The sequence below is a fragment of the Perca flavescens genome, chromosome 15, assembly GCF_004354835.1.
Source record: "Perca flavescens isolate YP-PL-M2 chromosome 15, PFLA_1.0, whole genome shotgun sequence".
NCBI classification, from domain to species: domain Eukaryota; kingdom Metazoa; phylum Chordata; class Actinopteri; order Perciformes; family Percidae; genus Perca; species Perca flavescens.
The window spans coordinates 33,618,448-33,631,047 of NC_041345.1; the positions used below are offsets into that span (position 1 = coordinate 33,618,448).

The 12,600-nt window shown below is 41.2% G+C and overlaps 1 protein-coding gene across 1 annotated transcript; it reads right to left on the minus strand.

Moving 5' to 3' along the window:
* Positions 1-1,945: 1,945 nt before the first annotated feature.
* Positions 1,946-11,359, minus strand: LOC114570258 (scavenger receptor cysteine-rich type 1 protein M130-like). The gene is made up of 4 exons (XM_028600499.1): positions 10,993-11,359; positions 7,454-7,756; positions 7,072-7,359; positions 1,946-2,423 (listed from the first exon to the last, which is right to left on the minus strand). The coding sequence occupies exons 1-4, from the start codon at positions 11,357-11,359 to the stop codon at positions 2,410-2,412; spliced, it is 972 nt and encodes a 323-aa protein (XP_028456300.1). The 3' UTR covers positions 1,946-2,409.
* Between the last annotated feature and the right edge of the window lie 1,241 nt (positions 11,360-12,600).

Genomic DNA, 12,600 nt, shown 5'->3' on the forward strand with positions numbered 1-12,600 from the left:
GCCTATCCAACTTCTCCTTAATTTAATGTGTTCCAAATCTGTCAAATGTTTTTCTTGTAAAAGGGCGATTTGTGCATTCTCTTTCTTTAATAAAGAAATAATATTCTGCCTTTTCACAACATGGCCAATCCCCTTGACATTTAAAGAGACAATCTTAATGTCACTCATGGTTGTTATATGAAAATAACATACGCCAATAATGCACAGGCCAAATAAGTTTCAGGGTCCTGAGCAATGAAAAAATACATATATATTCGGCAGGGTATAATGGTGGTGAAGAGGTAGTCTTACAATTCAGAGCACTGCAAACAAAAAATTTGCCTCCGAACGATGGGCATTGAACACAGAAATAGACCTCAACAGGCCTAAGAAAAAGCAAAAAACACAGCCATAAAAACCAAGCTTGTGTAATAGTTTTGAATGGTTGTATGACGCTGAAAGTGCAGGTAACACAGAAGAAGAGCGACAGCCTCAATTTCTTCAAGAAACTCCCGCCCCCATGACCCAGATAGATTCACACCCCTTTAGAGCCCCATAATAATAATTAAAGCTCCTCAGGGGTTATGATGCTCTAGTCACAGCTCCAAATTACAGACAATCCCTTTTTTTAATTTTTTTTTGGCATTCTCTTGATGAGCTTCAAGAGGTCGTCACCTGAAATGGTTTTCCAACAGTCTTGAAGGAGTTCCCAGAGATGTTCCCACTTGTTGGCCCTTTTGCCTTCACTCTGCGGTCCAGCTCCCCCCAAACCATCTCGATTGGGTTCAGGTCCGATGACTGTGGAGGCCAGGTCATCTGGTGCAGCACTCCATCACTCTCCTTCTTGGTCAAATAGCCCTTACACAGCCTGGAGGTGTGTTTGGGGTCAATGTCCTGTTGAAAAATAAATGATGGTCCAACTAAACGCAAACCGGATGGGATGGCATGTCGCTGCAGGATGCTGTGGTAGCCATGCTGGTTCAGTATGCCTTCAATTTTGAATAAATCCCCAACAGACAAAGACGCCAAACATCTCAAATTTGGACTCATCAGACCAAAGCACAGATTTCCACTGGTCTAATGTCCATTCCTTGTGTTTCTTGGCCCAAACAAATCTCTTCTGCTTGTTGTATCTCCTTAGCAGTGGTTTCCTAGCAGCTACTTGACCATGAAGGCCTGATTTGCGCATTCTCCTCTTAACAGTTGTTCTAGAGATGTGTCTGCTGCTAGAACTCTGTGTGGCATTCATCTGGTCTCTAATCTGAGCTGCTGTTAACTTGTGATTTCTGAGGCTGGTGACTCGGATGAACTTATCCTCAGCAGCAGAGGTGACTCTTGGTCTTCCTTTCCTGGGGCGGTCCTCATGTGAGCCAGTTTTATTGTAGTGCTTGATGGTTTTTGCGACTGCACTTGGGGACACATTCAAAATGTTTGCAATTTTACTGACTGACTGACCTTCATTTGTTAAAGTAATGATGGCCACTCATTTATCTTTACTTAGCTGATTGGTTCTTGCCATAATATGAATTCTAACAGTTGTCCAATAGGGCTGTCGGCTGTGTTTCAACCTGACTTCTGCACAACACAACTGATGGTCCCAACCCCATTAATACGGGAAAAAATTCCACTAATTAACCCTGACAAGGCACACCTGTGAAGTGAAAACCATTTCAGGTGACTACCTCATGAAGCTCATTGAGAGAACACCCAGGGTTTATAGCGCTATCAAAAAAGCAAAGGGTGGCTACTTTGAAGAAACTAGAATATAAGACATGTTTTCAGTTATTTCACACTTTTTTGTTAAGTACATAATTCCATATGTGTTCATTCAGAGTTTTTAACTTAACTCTTAAGCAGAATACCAAAAACACATGACAAACATAGCTTTAAACAATATGAACGTATTGTAGCAATTGTAGTGTTTACAGTTTGACAAGATAATATCAATATGGATCAGCATGAAGGATTATAATTCTTGCTAACAATAGCTATCAGGATGAGTTCAACTATTGACAGATTGCTAAAACAGTATGGTATAAGGTCTTTTCTGATTATTTTTGTTTCCAACAAAGGCACAAGAAAAACAACAAGGTATTTCTGTTTATCTAAACTGCCAGCTCAAATAACTGTGGACGAATCGAGTCCCTCAGCTGAACATATAAATCAAGTGACTGGGACATGGTAGATGGGTACTCCAAGCCTGATTCCTCCATTGTTATTGTGCACAAATCAAACACGTCCGCATCACATGGGACTGAACTTAAAAATGTGCAGTTGTCTTTACATGTGGTCAAATCTTCAGTAAGTGGAACAAGAAAATCTTCTGTCCCCCAAAGGTGAGGGGCCATGTACATGATATCAGGTATCCCACTGGGCACGTTTGTGTTCTTGGAGGGCCGTATACGGTGATCATTCCAAACATCCCGTATATCATTTAATACTTCCTGTTGAAGAAACAATAACAATTAGGGTATTAGTAGGGCTACAAATTAGTACGCAATTTAAACATGGATTAAGTGAAATGCCCACAAAGCAGGGCTCCTGCCTTATATTGAGGAAGAAAAAAATATAGTTTTTGTAAGCAAATCATATTGTTAGCCTATATGTCTTCTTTCACAACAATCTAAAGAACCAGTAGGCCTACATCACAGATAAACATAAACACAACTGGCCTACATTTCTAAGCTTACATGAAGGTAATGCAAGTTGACGGCAGAGGTTCTGACCCTTAAGGTCATTATAAGATATTTACCTGAATTACTGGCATGAAGCAGTACTGTGTTAAAGCTTTGTCCAGAACATCCCCAGAGAAAAAACCCTGATCCTTCAGTTCTCCTAGAAGCGTGATCCATTGTTTGATTCCTTCTTTTCTCATCACTTCCCACCAGCTCTCAATTCTCTGGTTTGCAGTACTTGGCCCTGTGATGTAACTTCTCTCCGCTGCTCTGTCATCTACATCATCCTTCCGTAGATACCGCTGAATGTCTCTAACCACCACGTTCTCTGTTCCCAAGTCGGTTTTTACGAGTCTGGCGAGCTTGTCTTCTTTTCTTATAGAGATGCCTTGTTGTATGCACTTTGTATACATCCACAGGTAACCGTGATCCTTTCCAGGGCCTTTCAGTTGGTCAACAATGAAATCTATACCGGCTTCCAAGTCGTATCTTCGCTGGTAAAGCATCCAGGCTTTCAATATTCTGTTTAAATGCCTCTTGGTAATAACGATTCCTTGCAAAACCAGGCTTTTTAGAATGTCTTTGTAACTCATTCCCAGCCTAAAATACAATTCAATCAAATCATCTCTGTCCATGACTGCACGTTTAGCTTGCTCTGGGTAGCCTATGCCCCACACAGGTACAGCAGAACTGTCCGCATTATAGTAAGGCCACGTTGTTATCCCTAAAATTCTATATCCCTAAAAATTTGTATTTTGTGGCCACAAATTAGCATTTCGTGGCTCTCATGATTCCATGGTTATTGCATTAGTTGTGTTTTCCAGATTCTTGTCATCTATTACATGCTATCTTATATTTTCCAGTTTTCAGCTCAGCAACCTGGGTTTTGCATTCTAAGCTAGGTGTAAACCCCCATTTGGCTGCTACATTCCCAGCAAACGCTAGCTAGTCTGTTAACACCAATATTTGCAAGCCGCCAAGCACATACGTTACACTTTAAATCCTACCTGTTGCCTTTCACCATCCACTTATTTAACTGCTGTTGCACCCATTGACATGCTATCTCCTTTTCCCTCTTTCTTTTTCTATTTTTATCCCCCAACAGCTGTTTTGCTTTATTCATATTTTTCCACAGACAACAACTCACTACTGTACCTGCTCGCTCAGCTCTCACAGCGCCCCCAGTCGCGATATTATGAATCCTACTATGGCCACGACCCACCCTTAAATAGCCCGGGTCTTGGCGTGACCAAAGTAGGGAGCGCCACCCCCCACTCCCTCTACTACAGTATGTCAAAATTCTATGATGGAATCTTATGAGATAGGGTGCCTACTCTAGCCTGTTAGTCCTCTACAATATTATGAAACATTGAGGAAATAAAAGAAATGATTTAGAAACGCACAAAAGCAGCTACATATAAAAAATATATTTTTTTTAAATTAAAAATATTTCTTTTTACCATCACTTTGGCGCCCCTATGCGCTTGATTAAAAATCAATTGCTGACATTAGGAGAAACTCATAAGAGGTAAAAACAGGAGGGTATACATCAAAAGGGCAACACATCGGTGGTAGAAAGGTTTATGAACGGGATCGAGAGCGAGCGGGGCGATCCTCTGCCACGGCCCCGGGAATTGCTTCGACTGCGGCTGGCGCTGCGACTGCGGCTCCTGCTCCTGCATATAGTGCATACCCACCTTTTGCGCCACTGATTATGGTCATTATTTGAACAGTGAAAATAATAATAAAAAGAGTTTTTCTTTACTTTAATGTCACTAATGCTGATTATTCATGGATTCATTTGAATTGAAATATTTAAAATACTTCACAGCAAAAATTATGTATGCAATTAATTCGATTACATTTTTCAATTGATTATATAAGGGCTGACCAACGATTAATTGTTTTTAATCACGATTAATCGCTAAATTTCTATATAATCTCAATTAATCGCATGTTTTATCACATGATTAAAATTCGATTGTTTTGCATTTCAAAACTGATTTTAAATACATATTAACAATGGAAAACAAAGCAATTCTTAACAGTGTATCTTGATTGTGAATCAAATGAATGCAAAGAAAGTTACTTTATGAACTTGACTTTAAGATTTGTATTTGTTTATTATTAATTTATTTACTTTAAACAAAAAAGAAATGTGTGAATCTATCTAAATCTTTCTCCGTGTCGTATGCGTGAAACTACTGTCCCCCAACGGCAATGTATAAGACTGAGACCTGAGTCTTCTATGATGCTGACAGATCTGCAGTTAGTAGCTACCAATTTTAGCAAAGCTGTAGTCATTTTTTTGGATTTCATTTCATCCGCAGGTCGGCAAGTAGCACTCTCCAAAGTAACGCTTTGCCTGAGCCCACAAGCATCAACCTGAGTCACGTTAACTGTACTACTATACTTAGCTCGTAGGTGGTAGCTCAAGCTTGACATGCTTCTGGGATATTTTAATTCAGCTTTAGACAACGTGCATACGGCTTTCGACTTGTCTGAGCTGTCCGGGAGTTTTGGAAAATAAAAAGCGCCATTCAGATTGTGTTGCTGCTGTCTTTCTCCATCGTGCCAGCAGCCTGCACCAGCAGGATGTGTTACGAGGAAGTATGGCAGCTTGATGATAAGTAAAGGTGCTGCAAAGGATCAAAATAGTAGCAGAGCTAGATTCTAGTGATTTTAGAACAGGTGTTGTTAGGCCCGACGTGAAGCTGAGTGAAGTGAAAGAAAATTAATAAATGGCGGGATGCGATTAATGTGATTATATAATATTAGTTATAATCGGCCCTTAATCGCATCGTGATTAACGCGTTAATGGTGACAGCCCTAACACATACACACATATATATATATATAATGTATATATATATAGTATAACGGCGTTACTAATGGCGAGCCAGGGAAATTCAAAGGTAGCGTTCTCGAACTGGAAGTACCGGCACTACTTCTCCCTCATTGAAATTAAAGGCAAGAATGTTTATGTAACATGGACGCTATGCCCAGGAAAAAAGACTTTATCCATGTCTGCCTCAAGCAACTCCAATCTTATGAAGCTCCTTACATCAACACATGCTAACACGACACTTGTTGCTGCTGCTAACCCAACCCCAAGCCCAAATGCAGCTAGAGTGAGCTCCAGCGAAGGAGACGGAGCCACTCTGTTAAAACAAGCAACGCTCGATTTTTCGGATCAGCAACAGGTGATACTGTATATAGTGTTTTTATTTATTTATTTATTATTTTTTGTTCACTGGCAAGCTGTGTACTATAAATATATTCAACTATTAGGGTGAGGCTATTTGCACCCTTGGTACAATTAGCAGTGTATGCTATTCGTACCCTGGTGCAATTAGAAGAGCTATTCGTACCCTGGTGCAATTAGAAGAGCTATTCGTACCCTGGTGCAATTAGAAATGAATGCTATTCGTACCCTGGTGAAATTCAAAATGAATGCTATTTGTACCCCGCCGGTGCACACAGCAATGTGTTCTATTAATACCCCGTCTGATACAAATATCAATGTATACTATTTGCACCCCTGTGCATTTACAGTACCTTGGCATATATTTAGACACAGTTATCTATACTACTCATGTATTACACCTTTTTCGAATATTATCGCCCTGACATTCTTACCCTAACCATAACCAATCCCACTCCTCTTGCCTAAACCTAACCAACCCAACCAGAGCAGGCATATTCATGAGTCATCCCCTACCACCCTGCAAAAAAGATTTTGCGTTCGTGGGCCCTGACTTGCGCAATTGCATGCAAATTATCTAACCAAAATGAAAAAAACAAGATCACCTCACCAGGGAACCAAACTCCAGACTCCCAGACCAAAGCACAGTATACTAAACACTCACCTAGCAGTTCTTACAGAAGTTGTACAACTGTTTACCACTTGGTGTCTTCAAGACTCGGTGACTAGGTAACCATACTGTATACAAAAAATAGGTACTAACTAACAAACTAACGGTTGTATGCTTTCACTGAAGACAGAAAGCGCAACTGTAGTATCCATTTCCCGCTAGAAATTAAATTGTTATAAACTTTAGAGACAAAACTCTCCTAATATGCCAGTTTCTGCTGTCATGGAAGAACGTCAACCATGATTTCGGTGCACGCGAGCAACGTGTTTTTGTTGTTACATCACAGGGTGTGAATAGCTCAGCTGTGTGGCCGAGGCTATTCGTACCGGGGGTGCAAATAGACACTCCGTATATATATATATATATATATATATATAGTCATAAAAAAGAAATGTTACATATTGTTAAGAATGATTATTCATTTTTTGTTCACTGGCAAGCTGTGTACTATAAATATATTCAACTATTAAAGGTGAATAAGGTCAACATGGGTAGGTTACTGTTATAGATGATGTCATAGATGATGTCCCTGATGGGGTTACCTGAGCAGGTGAGATTCAGGATGGAGGAAGAGTAAGATGATCTTGCATACTCCCTCAGAGCAGATCCAGGCTCAACCAACAAAGAGTTGATGAACCACATATATCTGCGTGAGGACTCTTTTCTCTCTCCAACAGAAACAGCAGAGCCACAGTCTAACTCTCTGCAGGCAGCATCTGATGTCTTCAGGGTCCAGCCAGATGAAGAGTACCTCACTGGTCTCCATTCTCCCAGTTTCACCTCCAGTGTTCCTGCACAGCGACTGGCTCCTCCCACCAACCTAACAGGCTCTGAACAGAAACCAGTGAGTCATCAGAAAAAAGAACAAAGTGAGTTTCATTAGCACAGAAATGAACCAAATCAAAGCTGCAGCTCCTCTTATACCTGAGCAGGTGAGTCCAACAGCTTTTCCGGGTGAGCAGGTGTTTCTATCTGAGCCTGAGCTTCTACAGTCCAGGAGAGTAGACTCATGGCCTCCACACTGGAACTCTTTGGTCCTCATTGGAGGGTCCACTTCTCCATAGAGCGCCCCCTGCAGGACTGAAGGAGGCCCACAGCCAAGCTCCCTACAGACCACCTCTGCATCCTGCTGGTCAAAGTCATCACACACTGAGGACCAGCGCTGGTTAGTCTTCACCTCCAGTCTGCCTGAGCACAGACTGGTCCCATTCATCAGCCTGACAGAGTCTGGAGAGATGATAGAAGATAAAATAGAGAGAGAGAAAAGACACTAAAAATCAGTGATATGTGGTTCCAAACATGCACAACAGTTTTGCAGCGAGGGCTGTCAAGTTGGGGTAACCTGGCAAGAGATTCTGATAAAATGTGTCCAAGCCAGCTGCGGCAAATTTACCCTTCAAATCCAAGTCGCACTGCAAGTCTATTATTTTAAGTTGGATGCTGACGGGCAGATCAGAGGGATTCACGGTGAATGGCGAGCAAAAAACTTTGAAGTCTTTCTCCAGTTCACCAAAAATGTGAAAGCGTTGCTCAAACTCCCGTAACAGTCCCGTTATTTTATCTTTTAACCGCTTCATGTCTGCGACATGTTGGGTCGCGCACACATTTTTCAGACAGGGGAAGTGAGCTGCATCACAACCGGCGAGTTGTGTCTCCCACAATGACAGCTTCAACATGAAAGAACGTATGCTGTCATAATACTGCGTGACAACTTTGTTGCGCCCTTGCAGCTGTTTGTTCAAGTTATTCAGGTGCTCTGTAACATCCACCATAAATGCAAGGTCCTGCATCCATTCTGCGGAATGAAATTCTAACACTGGTTTGCCCTTTTCTTCCATGAACTGTTCAATTTCTTCTCGTAAATCAGTGTTTCTCAACGGAAGCAGTACCGCCCCCCAGGGGGCATTCAGAAGATGATGGGGGGCGTTGGAGCAATATTTTGGAAAGGGGGGCGTTGAGGTGCCCTTGGGGGTCGTTTGTTTGAAAGCTAGTTTAGACCAAAGATTCACAATAACAATACATGTTTACACTTAAACTACTAAAAAATCGGAAGTCTGTAACATTAAAAGCTGCCAGTTTACAGCACTGCGACTGGACGAGACCGGTATCATAACTCTTCTTCTCTTCTGTGCTTCTGTCAGCTTAGTTTGACGCAGCTCCGTGCTGCCTTCAGGGAAACGGGACGTAAGAGCATCATCTTAAATGAGCTCTGTACCACGTGGAGCTGCGTTCAGATTTAAAAAAAATAAAATAAATAAAAGCAATCGCCGCAACGTCCTGTTCTATTCTTTACCCTCCCCCTGCCCCCCCCACCTAATGTAGCACAACTTTATATTTCACAGTAACAGTTTTTCGTCAGATCGTTTATAGAACACAACGTTTCCTACTGGACCTGAAGGCAGCTTAATTTCATGAGAGAGAAAGAAAAGCAACGTGCGAGATATATCGAGTGTTCTTTGTTGTTTGGCAAACATGTAGCTGTTCCCCAAGCTTCCGGCCAGTTCAGAGCTTGTGTTTGGGGTTTTAAAACTTTCTTATGGAAGCGATAGAGGCAGTGATGTCACCGTTTACTGTACGGGACTCTCTCACACCTCCTCAAAACACAGCGCGACGTGGGGTTGCGTTTCTCCAAACGTTTTTTTCTGCTATTTACTCGTAAGACAGGCGATAGTAAACCTGTACTCTTCTAATTTAGACTCTTCTAACCTAGACTATTCTAACCTAGACTCTTCTAACCTATACTATTCTAACCTAGACTCTTCTAACCTAGACTATTCTAACCTAGACTATTATAACCTAGACTCTTCTGACCTAGACTATTCTAACCTAGACTCTTCTAACCTATACTATTCTAACCTAGACTCTTCTAACCTAGACTATTCTAACCTAGACTCTTCTAACCTAGACTATTCTAACCTAGACTCTTCTAACCTATACTATTCTAACCTAGACTCTTCTAACATAGACTCTTCTAAACTAGACTATTCTAACCTAGACTATTCTAACATAGACTCTTCTAACCTAGACTCTTCTAACATAGACTCTTCTAACCTAGACTCTTCTAACCTAGACTATTCTAACCTAGACTCTTCTAACCTAGACTCTTCTAACATAGATTATTCTAACCTAGACTCTTCTAACCTAGACTATTCTAACCTAGACTCTTCTAACCTAGACTATTCTAACCTAGACTCTTCTAACATAGACTCTTCTAACCTAGACTCTTCTAACATAGACTCTTCTAACCTAGACTATTCTAACCTAGACTATTCTAACCTAGACTCTTCTAACCTAGACTCTTCTAACATAGACTATTTTAACCTAGACTCTTCTAACCTAGACTATTCTAACCTAGACTCTTCTAACCTAGACTATTCTAACTTAGACTATTCAAAGCATCAAAAAAGGGCTCTCACTAACTTTCAAAGGTTGTAAACCTATTTCCATTCGGCAGTAGGTGTCGTTCTTCAAGTCGTTTGTCATCACCAAAATACTTTTCTGTGTGTGTGTGTGTGTGTGTGTGTGTATTCTTCTGCTTTTACCCCTTGATAAGTGCCAGCTTGTTTTCCGTTGGAACATTTAGATTTGAATGAAAAATAGATTTGAATGTTAAATTGCTAAGCTGTTTCTGATTGGCTACTGTTAGTGTTTGTAATAATAATAATAATAATAATAATACATTTTATTTAAAGTGCCTTTCATGACACCCAAGGTCACTTCACAAACAAAAAAGGACATTCAAATTATAGTCATCTTCTAAAGGTGCTGAGGTCACACCAGGGACATGCAGCAGGTCTTTTGATAATACCTAATTATAGTTTGAATGTTACATATCTAGTCGTTCTGATTGGCTGCTGATTTTTAATTTGAATGTCAAATGGTTGCATTTTCTTTTAAAAACCTGTAAATATATAACATTTCAATTTACATGGCTTTTTTGATACATGGGAAACTAATACATGTGTTTGTCATTCAGTTATTTGATTATTTTTGATAACAATAGTAACAACAATAATATGCCTATATCAGGGCGTAATCATTAATATTCGGGGCAATTAGCCTACATAATATTTGATGGGGGGCGTTAGGGACCTGGATAATGGATAGGGGGGCGCTGGCACAAAAAAAAGGTTGAGAACCACTGTTGTAAATCAAAGAAACGCCTCAGCACAGCACCTCGGCTTAACCATCTTACCTCAGTGTGGTATGGCAGGCTATAGATGTGGTCTTTCTCTCTGAGAAGGCTGTCAAACTGACGGTGATTCAGGCTTCTGGATCGGATGAAATTAACAGTTTGGATGACCACCTTCATGACATTATCCATCTTTAATGACTTGCAACACAAAGCCTCCTGGTGCAAAATACAGTGAAAAGTCCAAAAATCACGTCCTCCATTTGCAGATTGCACTTTCTCTCTGAACTTTGTCACAACGCCAGCTTTTTTCCCGATCATTGAGGCGCACCATCTGTAGCCAGGCTGACAGCGCGGGACCAGTCCACTCCGACCCTGTCCAGTGCGCCGACGAGTGCGGTGAAAATATCAGCTGCTGTCATCGTATCTGTCATCGGCACCAACTTCACAAACTCCTCGGTGACGGTCAATGTGTCATCAACTTCGCGGATGAAAATGGCCAGTTGTGCAACATCTGTAATGTCCGTGCTTTCATCAATTGCAACTGAAAACGCAATAAATGACTTTACTTTTTGCTTCAACTGGCTGTCCAAATCCACTGAAAGATCGGAAATCCTGTCTGCAACTGTGTTTCTTGTCAGGCTGATATTTGCAAAAGCCTGGCACTTTTCAGGGCACACAATCTCCGCTGCCTTCATCATGCATGTTTTTAAATTTAAAACAAATTCACCCTCACTGAATGGTTTTGAAGCCACTGCGATTTCATTAGCAATGAGGTAGCTAGCTTTCACTGCAGCGTCACTGACATCTCGGCTGTGAGTAAACACAGACTGCTGTTTCTTCAGACCCGCCAACAGTTCATTCACCTTCTCTCTTCTCCGCTGTCCTTGAAAGTTGTCATATTTGTCGGCATGAAGACTCACATAGTGGCGACGAAGGTTATATTCTTTTAGCACTGCAACATGCTGTGAACACACCAAACAGCTTTCCCATTCACTTCTGTGAATAAATAGGAGGGTGTCCACTTTTCTCTTTTTTGACAAAGACATATTGGGGCAATGAGGGTACCAAAGCACATCATGTTAAAAGTAGAAGCCGCAATAAATTTTGCGGGACTGGCTGAACTTGCTTGACCTACTTGCTCTGCCCGATATAAACAGTTTGCTTGCTTAACACAATTGCTATTGTGCCATCCAGTGGACGCAATTGGAACAGCAGTTTCTTTTATTGAAAAATTGCAGCTCATTTTTATACTTTACAAAATCATCTCGCGGGCCGGATTAAACCCATTTGCGGGCCTGATCCGGCCCGCGGGCCGTACATTTGACACCCCTGTACTATAATACCTTTCACCACTGCTCATTTCATAAAGTCCGCCGCAAGAAAACGTGTCTTTGTTTACGTTGTATAATGTGCTGTTGGATTGCTTTTTATTTTGCATGATTGCAGCGTGCTAGCAGCGCGCTAGCAGCGCCGCTAACGTTAGCTAGCTCTAACATCGGCACTTGAGGCTGACTAACACTTTTATAATCTATACGTTTTTCTTGCAGTAGCATTTCTACAATAAGCCGTGGTAAAAATTACTATAATCCGTTCAAGGCAGAAAGATTAGCTAGCTAGTTGATAAGTTGTCTACTTCCACTTTATAAACAGATAGCCATAGCAGCTAACGTTAACGTTACTTCGCTGCTCTAGCGGTCAGCTACTTTAGCGATGTTTAACGTTAGCTACATAACGTTAGCAATATATCTTGTGTAGAATCCATAGGGAAGGGTCAGGGAGCAGAGACACAGTATTTAGATGAAGTGAGCTGGTTTGACCATGGAGATGGGACATGCTCGCTTAGCTTCACCGCAGTTGTGTGCGTCAGTGGTCGCGGGTAAGAGAAGGTGTAAAAGAGGGGTGTGGCGATGACATCATCGATACAGATTCGTATTCG